Source organism: Sturnus vulgaris, chromosome 21 (assembly GCF_052056855.1).
Source record: "Sturnus vulgaris isolate bStuVul1 chromosome 21, bStuVul1.hap1, whole genome shotgun sequence".
Lineage (NCBI taxonomy): Eukaryota > Metazoa > Chordata > Aves > Passeriformes > Sturnidae > Sturnus > Sturnus vulgaris.
The window spans coordinates 897,789-916,903 of record NC_142263.1 but is presented as its reverse complement, the minus strand read 5'-3'; the positions used below and the strand labels follow the sequence as shown (position 1 = coordinate 916,903).

Here is a 19,115-nt window from a genome sequence, read left to right as displayed (position 1 = left end):
GTGCTCCCCACCCCTGTTGTGGATTCCTGACTTTGACACCTCTGAAAGAAGGGAAAACACCAACATTCAGACAAGTCAAACTTTGCCATGAACAATAAGCAGCAACACATCCACCCCCTGGGTGCAGAGCAAGGAGCCCAGGGCTGCTCTAGTGGAGGCAGGAAAGGAAGGCTCTGAAGTCATCACAGTTTCACTAAGACGGCTTAAAATTCGAGCTTTAATTGAAATGGAAAGAAACATTCCAAAAGGATGTATTTTTTATAGATCTGAGTTACCCAATTTAGTTTTCCTTGGATGTTACTGCAAACATGAACATGAAATCAAAGCACAGGAGAGAACTCCAAGAAAGGACAGAACCATTCCCCAGCACAGGCATTGGACTAAAGGCTGCTGGAGGCCACAGTCCAAGTGTGTGCTGCCCTGTGTCAGCTCACAGGATGTGAGCACATCCTTGAATCACCTGAAGCAGCTTCTGAGGACTGACTACATCCACAATTTCTGGCAAGTGTCTTCTCTGCCAGCAATAAATCCCAGCTCAATCCATATCTAAAATGATACACATTAGAGGGCATGTCTTTAAGAGCATTAAGTCAGCTTAAATTACTTGAGCAAATTTTAAATACGTGATAGAAATCTAAAAAGGAGCAACAAAAAAAATTGAGAGAGAACACCACTGCAAGAGTAATGCCAAGTTGTTACTTTTTTTTTTAAACAGATCTGTACAGCAACATAGCAAAAGGATGCAGCGATCACAATTTCAACCAGACAGCAACCTAAGGGGACACTAATCCTCATACAGCAGAGCTGAAACACTCCCAACATTCAGATGCTCCAAATAATTTGGCTACCCTACTGCACTCCATACCAGTTCTACCTATATAGGACATTTTGGTGTGAAAAAGTTTCTGTAAAGTTCCCTTTGTTTCCAGTGTTTTTCTTGTACAAAATATTACAATGATTCTTTTTTTATATATATTTACAGACTTGCACGGCTAGAAAAATATAAACTACAATTGGGCTTGGCAAGCAGTTTCTTTTCTTTAAATACATGACATTTCAGAGCAAAAATTGTAGTGGTAACATCCTGCACTCCAAGCCCCTGCAGGGAGAGCAGATCAAGCCTAAAATCCATGATTGCAGTGAGACACAGGAACGCAGCTCCTCCACCTCCTGGCGCAAGGAAGACACAAAGATGGATGCTGTTTGTGCAGGTTACTGGCACAATACAGAAAAATCCATAACTGAACATTAAATTCCTTAATAACATTCATTAATTTCATAGGCAGGGCCTGTTAAAAAGAGGACAACCGATGTAACTTTTGGGAAAAGCAGACACCGAGTTCGTGGGGCACGACACAGCCGGAACCAAAGCGTGGTTACCCCCCCCAAAGGCTTTTAGATTTTTTTTTTTCCATTTAAATTTTGAGCAGAGGCCAAGGAGGATTTTTTTGCTTTAAAGCTACAGTATCTGTCATTATGGCTTTGAACACCCCCTTTCAGGAGATGAGGTATCTGTTCTAGTGAAATGGTAACAGTTGAGCAAAACGTGTTTCAATGGACCACAGAACTCCGCAGGCAGGTGTGAACGAGTCTCCTCGGGGGAAGTTGCCAAACCGAATTGTAACAGTGCAAAACAAGATTTTGTCTTTTGTTTTTTTCTCTGCAGAAAGAGTTGTCAAGGCATCTAGGACATTGCTAGTAGTCGAGCCACCGAGCAAACCCTCTTTCCACCAGAGTCCTGTTTATTGACACCACCTAAAGGGAGGGGGAAAAAACCCAAAGAGAAGATAAGTGAATGAGCCACAGCAGCAAACACGGGTTCTGCAAGTTCCTAATCAACAATCAAAGATGATTAAAGTGTTTTCAGCATATACATCAATATACCCACCTCATCTCCCATCAAATTCCACAGCTGTATCAGGGGCAGCCCTGTGACACTGTCATAATTTGTGACCTGGAAACACAGAAAAACGTCAGCGTGCAGCAATTCTGGTCCCAATTCACCTACATGGACAGCACTTCAGAAGAGGTGAGCACTCCTGGACTGTGAGCAGGTGCTGCCTGCAGAAGTCTCTGGAACATCACCCGGCCCTGTTGTGCTCTGTAAACCCATCCAGGTTCCCTTCCCCCTGCCTGCATCAGAAACAAGAGGGAATACTCATCCCTTCCCAGCCCCAAGCAGTGCTGATGGAACTTTCCAGCCCCAGGACACCCCAGGAGCCAGGCTGGCAGGCTCTGGCTTTGGGTTTTATGTAACAGAGTGCAAGGCAGAGGACACCAGCAGTGCCACCAGCAACAAGACTTCTCCAGACAGGTGCTGTACCTGTGCCACCAGGACAGCCCCTCTGGTCATCTCACTGACAGCAGCGTCGGCCTCCGGGGAAAAGTGATCCTCATCTGTGGGAAAAGGAGAGCAGAGAAAACAAATGAGGTTTTTCACAGACCTGACAAGCCAGAAAGAACTAATATCCTCTGTCCTCCTGCAGACATTAGGCCAGAGAACCCTCATGAGCAGCTGATCCCATCCCTGGAGCTGCTGGTTCTGCAGGGGAAGGATGAAGAGCCTCCTACAGCCACCAGCCATTATCGTGTGAACACAAGCAGCTGATGGATCAGGGGGCTGTAAAGACAGCAAAGTACATTTCTGCAGACCTCGGAGCTGCCACTGGTGTTTGGATCCTCAATAAACTAAGCTCAGGTCCCTTTGCTGACCCTGCACAGAGGACACCCCTGGGAACCCAAAGTGACTGTACCACGGTGCCCAGCACCTGAGCAGAGCCAAGGACAAAAAAAGCAAACCAAAGTGTTTCTAGGCAGTGAATGACACTCTCCTAGTGCTTGCAGGCACTTGCTTGGCGTTTGAACACAGAACTTTACAAATCAGTCATTTCAGGAGGAAAATGTCAGGTATTTATCTGCAGATTAAAAACTAAGTTTGCATTTACAGCAGCTCTATGACAGAAGAATTAGAGCAGTTACAGCTACTGCACCTACACCCTGCCAGTCCTGCCAGCTTGCTGCTTAGGACAGTAATTAATTCTCTACTCCAAGCAGGAAAAAGCCTGGACATTTATCATCCTTCCCCTGGATTCTGACAAGTTATGCCATGCTAGCACATTTAGAAGAATACAATACAATTTTTCCAATCCTTCCTCTTGTCACATCAGAGGCTGCACTGGCAATAGGAGGTAGAAGGTTTAGACAGAATCATGGCTTGGACATATCTGGCATCCATGGAAACCTGCAGGAGAAGGGCCAACAGTACATCAAGAGCTCCATTACCTGGAAGTGGCACCACATTGTCAAGTAAAACTTCTGCTCCTTGGAAAGGTAGTGTTAAAAAATCAGACCTTCAAGAAAAGAGGATCAGAGTAAGAACAGGGCTTTAAATCACTCCTACATTCTTCAATGTGACATTGATTAATCAAATTGCTCTTAGAGGAATTCAGTTTTAAATTAATGACAGTCAAACAAAAAAAATAAAAATCAGACAATTCTCCCAGCACTCTAAGAGCAGCAATAAATTGTCTGATTAACATGCCAAGCTGGATCAGGCTCTAAGCAAAACCCACCTCCATCAGGGAGGCTGTGCTGCCTGTCTCCCAGCTCTAGGGCACAATCAAATATTTAATGGGCTTGTGTAAGAAACCCCTGATCCAACACAGCTGTCCCAGACAGTGGGGCTGGAGCATGGAGAATCGGGAGCTTATTCCTAGATCATCAATCAATTACACTTTGAGGCCTCCTGAAGGCATCCTTTCCCTCAGCTTCCACACTGAAGTGGCAGAAGCTGCCATTTCCTCCCCCCTCCCTTTAAAAAAGGCTTGCAGGAGCTTGCTGTGCTCCCAAGAACCCAAACTCATTGCTGAGCTGAACCTTTCCACCATTTCCTATTTCAGCTGTGGAAAAACCTTTAAGAATTCAAACTATACAGAGTCCTCTGATTAGGATTTGAGGCAGATATGGCCTCAGGCCTTGGGAGAGGATCTACAGACCTGATTTGCCTGAGTGTGTCAACCTTCACTTTATCATATCCTCCATAGTCCACGTATTTGAGCTCCACTTCATCGGTCTCCTCGAAGTAGCTGATGACTTGAGCCCGGAGCCATGCCCCATCCAGGCCTGGAGCTGCACAGATAATACCAACTGCAAAAAAACCAGAGCACAGAGGAGAAAGGCTCAGGATAAGTGGATTTCCAAAAATCAGCACTCCAGGCATGAGCAGTGCTGCTCAGTTACCTATGGAGAACCAACAGCATTTCTTAAGCTGCTTCCATCTTCCTCCAACATCCCCCAGAGCCCCAGCACACCAGGCCTGCAGCTGAGACACAGCTCTGAGACTTTCAGCTCTGTCTGCCAAAATTAAGCCGCCCTGCCCAGGCACCCAGTTCCCTTCCAGCCTTTGGGCAGTGCCAGAAAGGTCTGTCTCCACAAAGGAATACACAGTCCCTTTCCATGGGATGCACCCTTCACAGCAGGTGCAGACACAGTGACACCATGAAGGTGTGGGAGCAGCTCCACACTTTGTCAGCAGAAATACCCCAGATGCTGGGTTGATTGGAAATAAGCTGAGACAGGCTTGATCTCACTGTGAATTTCAATATGCAGCTACGTGGCTCAGGAGGTACTCCAGGGATGAGCAGGGTAAGGGAGAGCAGAGCAACATCTGTACTCTGGCAGCAGCTTAAAGATGAGATGACACACGAGCTATCACATCCTCATCCACTGGGAACTTCTCACACCTGACTTCAGGACAACAGGTTTGCAGAGGAGCCCAGAACTTTCTCAACAGAACAATGTGTGAGCATCCATGAACTTGCCTTCTACTGGAGTGGGCAGGGTTGGAATTTCAGGCTGAGAGTAGCAGGCGAACATCTGCTGGTCAAGGCTGCGCAGCACGTGGAACGTGGGGTGCGTGTGCTGCTGCAGGAACAGGTGCCCTGCATCCACCTGGTGTGCCACCACCACCTCCACAGTGACTCCATCGGGGAGGAACAGCTGCCACGGGGAGCAAAAACTGTCATGAGTGCTCCTGGCAATGCAAGCTCCAGCCCCAGCACAGCCAGAGCCAGGACTCACCCAGGCGGACACGAGCAGGGAGTGAAGCGGCAGCGGCATGGGCGGGGGGAGGGTGTAGATGTTGGTGAGACACAGCTCTTTGAACTTCTTGCCAATCAGGCTCAGGACTTTCTCTACTTGATGCGAGGTCCCTGAAAGACAAAAATCCCATGGGAAGTCTGTAGCATGGATATGCTGAGGATACCTCCAGTTCTGTCACTTGAACTACAACTGCCAGGATCCTCCTGCACTACCTCAACAGTGAAAGTTTTAACAGCTTGCCCAGAGGAGTTTTGAAAAGCACTGGACTCAGAGGCCACTCTAAATTCCTTGCTCATTCAATTAAGTCCCCTAAGATACACATCAGGCCATGAATAGAGACACATTCCACTCACCTTCGATGTGACAAACTTGGGAGTCACGGAAATAAGGTAGTGTTGAGACATAAATTTTGGCACCAGATGTTTGCCTCAGGTAGCTCATAAACCTCCCTTGTTTGCCAATCAAGCGGCCGACTAATTCCTTCAGGAAAGGGACAGGAAAGCAACAGTCAGGAAAAGAAAGGCAGATCAAACATCCTTGTTCTCTCTGGCTTACATCACCCACATTCTCAGTTCCTCTGTCACATACAAGGCAGTGCTGGGCCAGCACAGAGTTCAGCTGGTCTGGGATCAGTTCAGACCAGTAAGCTGCTCTTAATACCTGTGTACCCTCAAAGCCTCCTGGAGGCTTTCAATGCACTGGACTCCCAGACTGGATGGAAGACAATGGGGAATAACAAGTTCAACAGGCACCATTCCCCCGGGTGTAGCCCTGCAGTGCTGCTTGTTTACAGCTGTGCACTGGCTCTTCACTCCTGTGAGTCCTAACGGCAGCAGAACGCTCCAGCCCTCCTGGACTTCTTTCTCTGGGGTGGCACAGAGCCAGCACCAGAGCAGGAGGTGGCTGTGAGGGCAGGGCAGGATGGTGAGCAGGCCAGCAGCTGGTTACCTTTGGGACCTCGATTTCCCAGATAACGAAGTCTGGCTTGCTGGATCCTCCTTCCAGCTTCGCGTTCTGGCGAGCCACTGTCTTCCTCATGGCACTGCCACTGTCCACAAAATCCACACTATTTACATCTGAACCTACAAGACAGGCACAAGCATTCAGACAGCCCCCAAGACCCACACTTACACTCCCACCCCAAAGGGAAGGGCTGTAGAGTGTCCCCCGTGCCAGGTGTGCCCACTATGAGGTGTGGTAGGGGGCTGCCTTTTGCCCAAATTTGCCCTGTATTTGAAGAAACCAGGTGCAAAAACTGAAGCATATTTTGCTCTCAAACCATCAGGAACATTTCTACTTGGGAAAGGGACAAACTCCAACAGCCTCCTCCTGCCAGATCTCAGATATAGCAGTGTCACATGAGCTTGGTCCTTCCTCCCCATTAAGAGGCAGAAGCATGAAGATCCTCAGTTGCTTGCAAGTATTCAGACCACTGACAAGAGACCAAAGAGAAAAATGAACCCAACAGCTGCTGCACATTTGCCACATCTTAATGGGTAACACAGCACAGAGGCTGAGCAAGGCCAAGGGTGCAGCTGCTGGCATTGGCTTTGTAAGCAAAGGGAAGATTTAAGACTCTCAGCCCGGACATGAAGGCCAGCTGGGTGACCTGTTGTCCAACACTGCCACCTCATCAGCTTTACCTGCTGTGTTCCCCTCTCCCCACCCTCAGTGTCTCAGTGCCACCAGGCTCCACAACTCACTCCTACACTTCTTGTAACACCAGCACTCACAACAAGGCAATACCATTGTCCTCCTGGGGTTCCTTCACCAGTGAAAATGTTCTGGGTTCAGTCCTCTATTGCTGGCAAACTCAACCCCCATGCCTTGACACGAGCAGTGTTCCAACTGCTTTGTAGCAATTACAAGAAACATCCCCTGTCATTAAGGGCTGTTGGCACCACAGGGTCCTACAAAGGATTTTAACATCCATCCCCAAGGTCACACAGGCTAATGTTTGCTCAGACAGCTTTGTGTGTACTGTGCCAGGCACACATCATCCAGCATCTACAAGGGAAAAGCAGCACGGACAGATGGGGGAACTCCATGAATATTGCTCCCTGTTGGGATTTCTTGGCATGCACCTGCCCCTCCGAAAAAAAAAAAGCTTCAGGGTAATTGCTCTGCAACCAGCTGATCTTATGACAATTCATCAGAGCTCTGCTCTGGCTCCTCCAGCAGCACCTCAGAACCCACCTCACCTTCCTGTCAGCAGCAGCCTGTGAACAGGGGTAAGCACCCAGGGGTTCCTAGAGGTCACCAGGAACCAGTGGTATGAGGTCTCACACCTGCAAGCTGCTCCCCAGCAATGCTTGCTTTCTACATTTGTTGCAGGAGGATTTTCCAGTCCCTTACCTTCCGAGTGATCTCCATCTGTCCCTGGTGCACTGCTGCACTCCTGACTCAGGTCTGGCCCATCCTCTCTCAGGATCCCATTGCTGTAGGGCACTGTGCTGCCCTCGGGCAGCCCTGGAGCACAGGGGATGTCTCCTGGTAGCAAGCTCTGCTCAGCAGATGTGTCTGGGGCTGAGGATGTGTTCAGTGAGTCCGAGTGCTGGTCTGATGTGACAGACAGCACCGTGCTCTGCAGGGGCTCCTCTACACTGCTCTCACCTCCGGGTGTGTGTGCACCATACCCCGAGTCCTCCATGGCTAAAGGTGACTTTTCCAGAGAGTTCTCCACATGAGTCCGATCAACTCCTGGGGACTCCCTGCACACCTGGCTCTTCACCCCACAGTCCTCTGTGTTCTCCTGAACAGGGCTGCCCCAACAGCCATGTGATGAACACTCTGTCACACCCTGACCCTGCTCCTCTGCACTGCTCCCCACAGACACGCTGTCGTCGGCTGCTGTGGCTCCCTCCACAAGCACCTGAGCAGAGGCAGCAACGCTCTCCACCCCCAGAGGAGCCTCAGCTCGGCTGGCAGTGGCCTGGCAGAGCCAAGGGGATGCATCGCCTGCAGAACCCGACAGCACTTCCTCAGTTGCTGCCAAAATGACCTTGGAAATTATCTGTATTGCTACTTGCTCAATTTTCTCAACTTCTTCGTCCAAACTCACTCCTCCAATCTTCTCTCTTTCCAACTCATCTTTTGGCTCTGTGTCCTTCTGACACACTGGTATAGTACCAGTGATTGACTCGGACATCTCTTCTTCCCTGGACTGCTTTGGACAGGCAGGCTCCGAACTCCCTGGTAACACACTCACTGCAGAATCCTCGTGACCTGATACAACTTCAGCTTCATTGAGAAAGGCTTGTGGGGCATTGGCTTCTTTCTCCAATCCCAAGCAACAGGCTGTCACAGAGCCAGTATCTGACTGCACAATTCCTGGCATCTGCTTTTCCTTGGGGGGCTTAAAGGAAGACTCATCTGACTGCTCCGTGCTGCTGATGTCCTCCCTGTCTCCCAAAGACTCCCGTGGTAGGGGTGGCTGCTGGCCTTGGTTTGCCCCCGAGCCTTGTCCCAGCGTGTGGCTCAGCACTCCGTGGTGATGCTCCGTGCTCTCAGAGAGCAGAGGGAGCGAGGCAGGAGCAGGGACAGCGCTCCCCTCTCGACATCCTATCGATTCCAGCTTTTCACTGTCGTCCTCGCGGGTGCAGGGCCCGGCTGTCGCTGCCGACAGCTCTGGGAGGTCCCGTGAGAGATCTGGCCTCTCGTGAGCCGGGCAAAGGGGAGAGGGCGTCGTCGGCCCCGCGGGCAGCGGGGAGGTCGGGGCTGGCTTCTCCAGGCACTCCTCTTCCCTCATCACAAGGGGCAGTCTGCGAGGAACACATGCTTCTGCTTTGGGACGTGAATCGCTCTCTGCTACTGCTTCCTGCTTCTCCCTTTCAATGGCTATTGCTTGTTGGTTGCAATAGCCTGAGTGCTTTTTTCTCCAGGAATAAATCCACCAGCAGCCAAGAAGTGCCAGCACTCCAGGAATGGCATAGGGGACGAAATTGCGGAAGCGTAGAGCCATCTTACAGAGCTTCAGCAGTTACACCTAGGAGAAACAGAAATGATGTCAAAATAGTCCCAGGGAAGTGACAGGAAGGCTGAGGTCCCATAAGTGCCTTGAGGTATTGCTATTAGCATGGTCAGGCTTATTTTGCAGCTGCTCCAGAAACTCACATCTCTGCTCTGCCAGCACACCACAGAACAAGACCCGTACCCAAGACTCGGGATATCTGGACATGTCATCATTACACCCAATGACTTCACCCTTCCTCATCTCGGCACTTAATTTCCCTTTGCCTCCTCTGCAGGTCAGTCCAGCCCCCAGGACAGCCTCCAGCACAGCAGGTTCCTCCAGCACGGGGCTGGGCTCAGAGCCCAGCTGGACCACAGCATTCCTTGGCACACGGCAGGGCTCCCCAGCTCTCCCCTTGAAAGGCAGCACCCCATTCCCAAGGGCTCTGGAGTCTGACAACACACACTTCTATAAAGCCTTAGGAATGCAGCTCCAAAGTTTATTCTACATCCAAATCCACTACACTGGCAGCTGCCACTCCCCCGACTCAAAAGCTGACAGCTCTCCCTTCTCCTGTGCAAGGCCTGTCACCTCCTTCCCACCTGGACATCCAGTCGTGCTCCTTCACTGGCAAACCTCACCTGGGTCACAGGGCAGGGACTTTCCTTTTCCTTAAGGAATGTCTGCAACTGGAATGCAAAGCTAAACTCTTACCACATCCCAAATAGCCTTGCTGCAAAGCACTTACGGTTTATATTTGCACTGCACAGGAATTAAAGCAAAACACCACGTGTCTGAGGGTGCTTACACAGACAGGCTTTAATCCAAACAGCCCTCAAGACTCTTGCCAGCAAGCAACAAAAATAAAGATTGTTTTCAGGAGATAGCAGTGTCTTAGAAATGGGAGCCACCCACTGGAAAAGAGCATTATCTGGCTCCTCTTTAGAAGCACAACATTTCTATGAGACAGGACAACCAAAGCAGTTGGCCCCACGCTCAGTGTGTCTCAATCAAAAACCCCTTCTGTTATCAGGACTAACACCCCAATCACAGCTCCCAGTGCAACACTCCTTCAGGCCACAATCTCCTCATGGAGCTGATGACATTCTAGCTGAGGGACAAATCCATGCCTCCCTCGGGCTCAAACCAGTGTCAGAGCCTCAGATAATTTCATATTCACCCCGGATCTCTCACCTCCTCCAGCCACACTCTCCATTCCACAGGAGAATCCACACAACTTCACCCATACTAGCTCAGACCCTGCCTTGTTTCCTGCAGGGCCCAGACACTGAGACACACAATGAATGAATAGCAAAAGCAGGGACTAGAAAATTGTTTGTTCAATCCCAAATGAAAGGTCAGCTGCAGACACAATTTAAGTTCAGTAATATCCCCAGTACATCACAAATAAGGCATTTATGTTGTTCTACACGGGAGACCTGTGTGCTCATCCGACATTTGTATCTGATTAAATAAACTAAATAACTAAGAAGTAACTAAATCCCAGTTACTCCCAGCTGGCTGTATGCAGTCAGGGAGCAGGGCTCACTGCAGAGGGTGAATCCTCTGTTAATGGCAACATCTGGGATATTGGAATTTAAAAACCAACAAACCTGTGCAATACCGTGGCTGTTCTGTGTCTGGAAGCTTGCAAACAGAAAGGGTGAAGCCTGTACATTCCCAAGACAAAAGGCTCCCCTTTCTGCTGCCCAGCACAATGGCACATTGTGAGCTGTGAGTGCTCATCTGCTGCGTGCCCAAAGTTGTTGTAATTAATGCAGAACTACCCTACAAGCTGTCTCTCAGGCGTACTACAAACCCAAATTAAAGTAGCTCACATAAGTCCATTCCCAGCAAGCATTCCCAATTAAACAGACAGTCCTATTATTATCTGATTCCCTGCTAGGTTGCACCAACTGTCCAAACCATAGTCCCACACAGCTCTGCAGCACGGGGAGATAGTTGCAGGATGCCCCAGAGGGACAAGCCTGGCAGACAAAACAGTTCTGTGAGTCATTCTGAACATGATCATCATCTAGGATAAAGATCTTTACTCCTCTGAGATACCTGGATGAGTGGGGACTGCTGGATTAGCTGAGGGCTCCTTGCAACGCCCATTTGATTTCATGTTTTTGATTTATTATTTTAGCCAGAGCTGCATCATTACCAGGATCATGTTAAATGGGAATTCCACATCCTCCCATCAGTTAGAGCAGGCTGAAAGGCAGGGGCTCTGCACGAGAAGCCAGCAGACATCCTGGAGTGCTGGGTTGGCTGGGGAACAGCTCAACACCAACAAACATTCCTTACACAGAGCTGGCAGCAAGGCTCTGGCCACGAGATCTTGCCATGCTGGTCACAGCCCGGCTGTGTGTGATGCCTGACGACAGCAGATCAAACCTATCCCAAGGGCTGTGACACTGCTCCTCCTCCACTGCCCCCCAGGAGAGCTCCCCAAGCCCACAGCCACTTCCCAGAGTAACCAAGCCACCTCCCCACTGCTGATCTGACTGCCAGCTCAGGACTGCAGTGGCAACAGCATCACTTTAACACGTTGGGGGATGAAAACCTGGGATTTTCCTGCCAGCAGTAGGACAAAAAATGGCACCGTGTCAAATCACATGCCCTCAAGCACTGCCAAGTGGGAGGGAGCCTGGCCCAGCAGGCCCTGCTCTCTCCTTCTCCAGGCAGGAGGAGCCAGCTGGGAAATGCAGCAGCTCCAGAGGCTTTGGACAGGAGAGGAGCAGCTTGCAGGAGCCAGAACCCCCAGGAAACACTGCATCCCCAGCACCATTCCCAAGAGGCAGGGCCCCAAGAGTCCTGCACCAAAAATAGTGCAGAGCTCACGCACTGTATGCGCTCACCCCAGCACCAGCCACTTCCACTTCCCTCTGGCACGCCGGGAATCCGGCCCAAATGTCACACCTTGTATCATGGGGCTGGAGAGCTGCAGCTAGGGCATGGGACTTCTGCAACCTGCTAAATAATTCCCACAGCATGCCAAGGGGAATCAAGGCACCAAGGGGAGATTAGGGGTCAGCTCTCCAAGTCTGTGTCCTGACTTGATTTATGGACAACTGCTGGTAAAGAGCAAGGAGATGAAGACAAGAAAGAAGGCACACGTTACCTACCTGAGAAAAAAGCCAAGGGCAGCCAATTTACTCTACTCGTTTACATTAGGGTCCCAGAGCAGTTCTAAGCCACCTTGTTTCCTGGCCAGGACACAGAGCCCTCAGCACTCACAGCCTTATAAGGTCAGAAATGTTCGCAGCACGAGGTTCCCGGGACGCCAGATAATTCATTCTCCAGGTCCGAGAGGAGTTCAGCAAGCACTTGCTCAGAATTTCAAGGTTTTCTACACACAAGGAGGTCTGTTCTGAAGGCGAGCTGCTTCGAGTCTCCACCAGGAGAGAGGCCAGGATGAGTCCCAAGTGTCTGAGCCCCCATGCTCTGCAGGGACGCACCCTCAGCCGGTCCTGGCTCCTCGGCTTCCCTCTGCCCCTGCACTTGAGAGGTTTCCAAACCCTGAAAGCTGTGGAAATCAAGGCTGGAATTAAAGCCCGTCCTAAAGGATCACAGAGCAAATTGGAAATGCAGCTTCAACAGCAAGGCTAGGATGCCTCCTGACAAACCCTGTAGTTAGTGAAGCAGCACTCGGGAAATAAATACTATCTGGGTGAAAGAGAACTGGACAGGCTGGCATGGTTCAAACTAAATGGGACCACGTGGGCTCTTAAATTTTTCCATGCTAAAAATAACTGGTAGCACATGCTCTGCCTTATAGGAGGCATAGGAACAGGAGTTAACGAAAACCTAAGGAACTGGAAGCCCTACTGTTAAGATTAAAATAAGAAAAATTGCTCCACTAAAACAGACGTGAGGACTTACATAACCCACCCTTAGCATGAGGCATATTTTCATCGAAAGCTGAACTGGCACGTGGCACGGCATTATCTAACTGCAGCTTCTTTGTGCTTCATATGAGATGAAGGAGGCAGAACATCCACAAGGAGGGACCTCCTGCAGCACGAGCTCCCAGCTGTTCCAGCTGCAGAGCACAGGGGGTTTCCTCCCATGCAGGTTCAGCAGCAGCCCTGGGCCTGACTTTACAGGAGGGAGCTGTGAAGCCCCAGCAGCCTGCCAGCCTTTGCATCACACACTCTGGATCACCAGGGTGTCACTGGGCCACCAGATTCCATAGCCTCGCCAGTGCTCTCCCTGGCCAGCCTGGAGAACCCCCTGAAACCCAACAGCAGCCAGAGCCAGCAGCTCAGACAGTGTGACTCAGGAGCTACAAACACCCAGAGACAGGTAGGAGCCAGGCCAGCAAGATCTCAAACTGGGTGGCACTCATTTTAAAAGAAGCCAACAGGGAAGTCTCTCTGTACTTAACTAATTAAAGGCAAGTGCTCCGCAGCAATTTCTGCTTCAAACAGTAGCACTGAAAGACTAGAACAGCAAGAGATACCCCTTAAGCAACACCACCTTTTCACAGCCCAGTGAACACGGGCTATGAGCCCAAGAAACAGGCTTTTCTCTGAATGAAAACCACCAGAGAAGCCACTCCACAGCCTCAGAGTATTTAAGAACCAGCAGCCTCCTATTTGGAAAAGGATAAATTGTGACTTAAATAAAAGGCTGAAAAAGCTGGTTGATGTAGAATTAAACTAGTGCTCTGGAACAAGAAACACCACTAACACCAGGCTGCCTTTTATCTCGGAGATAAAAACTGCTTTCAGTGTAATCAGCATCAGGGCTGTTCCTCCAAGAGCTCAGTCCCCCTCGCAGCTGGAGCTGCCACACTGATTGTTGGTTCTGTGTGTTTTCTCCCACTCAGCAGCCCAGCCCTGGCCCAGCACAGCTCCCACAGCAGCCTTTGGACCAAGGCAGGACTCGGAACAGTTCCTATTTATTTCCACACTCAGAGCTTTACAATAAAGGCATCAGCTTTCCCAACTGGTAGGTTCTAATAGATGTTTTGGAAATTATCAAGAAGCTCACAGGGACACAAACACCAGCAACCCTCAGCACTGCTCTCATGGACTCAGGCAGGGCCTTGAGTGCTCCTGCTCTGCAGTAATGAACAGTTTGTAATTAACATTAACCCTACCAGGTTATCAAGCTCCGTCCTGCTCTTGATATCTTATTACCTCCCTGCTCCAGTTGTTTCATTATTTATAGTTTCCTCACCCAAGTTACTGTCTCCTTGATAGTCCTCTACTGCAGAGGGAGGCAAGAGAGCTTTTTCTCCACTTTCCCAGGAAGTCTTTCAGATACTTCAGCAAACTTCAAAACCTGCTTTTGCACCACTTTACCTGTACCCCCACAGTACAGGCAAAGCAGCTGTTATTACCTTTATAACCTATCAACACCTTACAAAAGTCTGCATTTGGGAAAAGTTTTATCTTTCTGCATTTTCACTCAGGCTGGAGAACAGAACAAATTATTCTGCAGAATTTCAGGATAAACACATCCAATACTCAGTCTTCCCTCTACATAAGGAAGCCAATGCAGCCCTTACTGTGGGTAACACAGTGTAGTAGCCACTACACGTACAGATTATAAATGAAAATTGAAATGCAGCCACCTGAGTCAAATGCCTGGCATCTCTATCAATTTCCACAAAACACAGACTAAACTAACCAAGGGCTCACAATATACCCTGCACAGGAGACAAAAAACAAACGTGAATTTTCAAGGAGACAGAGTAGGGAGGTTTACAGCAAACACTGATAGGGCTGCAAGAGCCAGGAGCCCAGAGCTGCAAAGACCAAACAGGTCCCCAGGTACGTGGGGAGCAGCAGCAGCTCTGCTCACGGGATGTTTGCTGGGCACAGCCACGAGACCTTGACAAACAGCTTCCCAAAACAAGAGCTGGACTAGGCTTAGGCAGAACAGCAAAGAGCACTGGAGTCTGGTTGGAAGCCTGGTGGCCAAGGCTCGGCCTGGGGAGAAACTGCAGAAGCACTCAAGAGAGGGAGGGCAGCAAACATCAGTGAGGAGGGTGCCCTGTGCTCACCTGTGCTGGGAGGGAACAGCAAAGGCTTCACTGAGAGCCACTCACGCTGAAGGAGCAGGAAGACTCTTGTGTGCACGAACAAGGGCTGTGAGGAGGGGCACGGCACACTCCAACCCGACCAGAGAGATCACATCACTGTGATCCACAGCACACTCCAACCCGACCAGAGAGATCACATCACTGTGATCCACAGCAGCACAGCCCCTGCCCAAAGCACTCGAGCAGCTCTCACACACAGCACAACACAGGCTGCTCCTCCCCTCAGCTTTTCTTCAAAGGCAAAGCCAGGACACAGCTCAAGTGACCTTCCTACAGCCTCATGGAGCTGGAGGAAACACTAGGAATGGAAGACAGGTATTCCATCTGGAGAGATGGGAGCCCACCCTCAACTTGTAATACTTAAGGGAAGGGATGCAGTAGTTTTTCCTGCACACCAAGAAATTCTTCCTAAGCCTACATTTGAACAAGAAACCAAATACAAGCCCAAGTTCATAACAAAAGAAGCTCCTCTTTAGGGAACAGGAAAGCACAGGGCCAGAGCCCTGAGATTTATGGGGATGTACATTGCAATCCTTGTCCCAAAGTTCCCTATTCCCAAGTTCATCCCCAAGCAAAGCCAAGGCCCCTGATACCAGAGGCACAAGAAAATCATGAACTTTTGCCAGGAACTGCTGCTATTTATACCCAGAGTCAAAAACCAGCCACAGCACATGGCAAGTTTCTCATCCTCAGTGCCAGGTGGCAGCAGAGGTCAAAGGCAACCCCGACCAGGACAGGTCTGCAGCAGTGATTTGTTTGCCCAAGAACGATTTTAAATGATTTTTTATGAAATATTCATCTCTGCTAGCAGTAATATAAAGGACTCAAAAATCCAGTCAGCCTCCAGCTGACATGTAGGACCAGCATTCACATAGTGGACAATAAAAAAAAAGTACAATGAACCAGCTGAAGACAGAACATTTGAAAAAGCAGTTTGGGACACACAAATGTCTCCCCTTCTAGCGATCCCCATGAGAAACAAATGCAACAGTTTCAATTTCCAGAAATATTAAACACCTGCTGAATAAAATAGCTTTTCCTGAATATCTGAGCATGGCTGCCTAAAGTTAATCATCACTTCACAAAGTCTAACCAGCCATTTGCATTAAGAGCTCCACAGAAACACTGCAGTTAGAAATCAGGATTTCAAAAAGGCTAATCATTAGATCTGAAACATGAAACAATTATAAGTAATTAATGCTGCAATTAATGCTTTTTATTAGCTCTAGATGTTGCTAGGGGCAACTGGGATACCAGCCCCAATCCTACTACAGGCTCCCTGGACGCTAGAAATACCTTAAATAATTTTTTTCACATCAGTTAAGTGCACATGAAGGATGAGAGGCACAGATAAGTGGGCTATGTTGCTTTAAAAGCATTATGCTCTTCAGATAACTGCTCCTGCAGAAGTGCACTTGCTCTCCAATCCCCCTGCAGCCAGCCTGCAATGTTTTCAAAGTGAAGAGAGAGTCTCAGCCATCACAAATCAAACTGCTGCTGGCTCTGAGAGCTTTGGCTGCACTCCTGCAGCAAACTCCTGTCACAGTTAACTCCATAGGCAGCCTGCACCTCCAGGAACAGACAAACCATGGTGGATCCGAGCTGCAGCTCCTCTCACCTCACACCCTGGGCAGCAAGGGAATTCCTGGTCCCTCATTTCAGGCATTGTGGAGCGTCTAGGCTCAAGCCAAGGCTTTCTAGGAAATTCATAATTTTCAGATAGTAATACTGAATACAAAGTATCTCCAGCATTCTTTAAGAAGGAATAACAGTGAATAAGGAGAGCACTCCCAAGTACGAGACAGCCACTAACATATTTAACAACTGAATTCCAGCAGTGCCATCCACACAGACCCTGCAGCCCCAACAGATCATTAGTTTAATTTCTGAGAGCAAACAGCTTGTTGTAGAAAACACTGCTGCAATTGCAGTAAGAGACTTACCTGCATAAACCCTATGAAAGTTTTTAAAATTCCTTTAAAAGCTCATTGAAACTCTTAAACAGAAGCTGAGGGACTGTAAGGTGAGCAAGACCAGGATGGAATCAATGCATGACTGGATCCCAGTGGATTCTATCCTACTTCAAACACTGGTCAAGCTCCACAGGCTTCTCCCTCACTCAAGAGTTGTCATTTCCTCCAGTGCATTTGCACTGTGCAGCACGTGCAAGCACACCAGGGAACTGAGAATGAGATACACACAATGAGGCTGTGCTGCCCTTTTCCAGAACCACAGGTTCATGGGCATCCCTAGATGACAGGTACAGCAGGTCAGCAGGGGCCTGCACAGCCCTTACACAAGCAGCTCCTTAAAGAACGAGGAGGTTAAATGACCTGAAGGGGGTCACACAGTGATCCCAGCAGAGCAGCAAGCCCAGTCCGGCTGCTCTGCCAGCCCTGGCCCAAGCGCTGCCGAGCAGAGATCAGGTCCGGGGGAGCTGTGCCGCACTCCCACCCTCCACGTGCTCCGGCCCGGCCGCTCTGCTCTGCTCGTACGCGGGGCTGTGCCCGGTAGATCATTCACAGCCACGGAGCCAACGGCACACAGCAAAGTCACAGAGTGCTGCACCTTCCCCAGCCGCCAGCGCTTCCTCTCACCTGAGACAAAGTCCACAGAGCCCGATAAGGCTCGGCAGGTGCAGCACAACCCTGGCAACACAGGAAGGCGCGATTTCTGCCATCCCACAGCCCCGACTTATCCCAACAGATGGGCTGGAGCCAAATGCAGCTCTTGGTGCCGTTCCCTGCTATTACGGACAACATCCATAAAGAGGATGCTCTTGCCGAGATGCCCGTCCATTCTGTGGTCACTGCCTCATGGGATTACAGGACTGCAGTAAAGAACCCGGCCAGGCACTGATCAAATTGCCCATTTCTGCAACAGGAGTAACTTAGATCTCCCTTGCTTCAATCACGGGGAAGAAGAAAAAGAGCAAACAACAAGGATTCTGTCAGGAAAGCAAGGCTACAACATCACTTCCTCAGTAGCAATATAATTTAATTCCTTTGCTCCCGCCTGTATTCCACGCTGGCTTACAAACAAAAGGAGTCACTACGGCACATTAAAAGTTTTGCTAATAACAGTTTTTACGACTCATTACCATAACACAGGCAAGGCTCGCCAGACCAGACACAGAGCAGACAGCACAAGGTGCCTTAATCTCCACCGCGAGTCTGCACCGCCCGTGCCCTCATCTCCCGCCCTCACGCCAGGCAGCCAGGGCTCCCCTCAGAACGGCCGAACCGAGCCGGCCGCACCGACCCGGCGGGAACCCGCGACTGCACCGCAGGGCCCAGACCGGCCGCTCGCCGCCCCGCATGCCGACACACACGGCCGGCCCCAGCCCACGGCCCCGGGGTCACGGCGAGGCCGGAGCGCTGACCTTGGGCCGTACGGGAGCGCTCCCGCCGCGGCCCGCGCGCGGGGCCGGGGGAGGCACGGCGGGCAGCGCGGCGGGGCAGCACCCTCAGCGCGCCCCGCAGCGCCGCCGCTGACAGCCGCGGGCCCCACCAACGTGCGGGCAGCGGCCCGGGGCGGTACTTACGGAGGTTCCGGCGTGGCGGCGGAGCCCGGAGCGGTGCCGGGCCCGGTCCGGAGCGGTGCCGGTGCCGCCCCACGTGCCCCGGCCGGGCCGCCCGGCTCGGACATGCAGCGACCCCGCCCCGCCCCGCCCCGCCCCTCTCGCGAGAGCGCCGCGTCCCGCGAGACCCCGCGCGCGCGCGCAGCCCCGCCCCGCGCCCTGAGGGAACCGGGCCCCGGCGGCGCCGGGAGCTTTCCTGAGGCGGTTCCGGGCCGGGAGCGTTCCTGAGGCGGTTTGAGGCCGGGATCGTTCCCGCGGTAGTCGCCGGACGGGTGCAGACAGGCCCTGAGGGGCCGCCGAGGCCCAGCCCGGCCCACTCCCGCCGTGTCCCTCATCCCGCGCCTCTCCCGGCCGCTGCCCTGATGCGGGTTTGTTTCCCACAGCCCTGCGGGTCCTCATAGCCCTGCTCCCTCCCTCCCTGGGTT

At 50.9% G+C, this 19,115-nt stretch overlaps 1 protein-coding gene across 2 annotated transcripts; it reads right to left on the bottom strand.

Moving 5' to 3' along the window:
* Positions 1-188: 188 nt before the first annotated feature.
* AKAP1 (A-kinase anchoring protein 1) lies at positions 189-18,761 on the bottom strand. 2 transcript variants are annotated; one of them, XM_014881201.2, is made up of 11 exons: positions 18,655-18,761; positions 7,456-9,085; positions 6,049-6,182; positions 5,454-5,580; positions 5,080-5,210; positions 4,821-4,998; positions 3,996-4,146; positions 3,283-3,350; positions 2,324-2,397; positions 1,889-1,954; positions 189-1,755 (listed from the first exon to the last, which is right to left on the bottom strand). In XM_014881201.2, exons 2-11 carry the CDS (start codon positions 9,059-9,061, stop codon positions 1,696-1,698), a joined length of 2,595 nt encoding a protein of 864 aa, XP_014736687.2. In that variant the 5' UTR covers positions 9,062-9,085; positions 18,655-18,761; the 3' UTR covers positions 189-1,695. The 2 variants fall into 2 exon arrangements, with proteins under 2 accessions (XP_014736687.2, XP_014736688.2); XM_014881202.2 differs by lacking the exon at positions 18,655-18,761 and adding an exon at positions 12,184-12,322.
* Between the last annotated feature and the right edge of the window lie 354 nt (positions 18,762-19,115).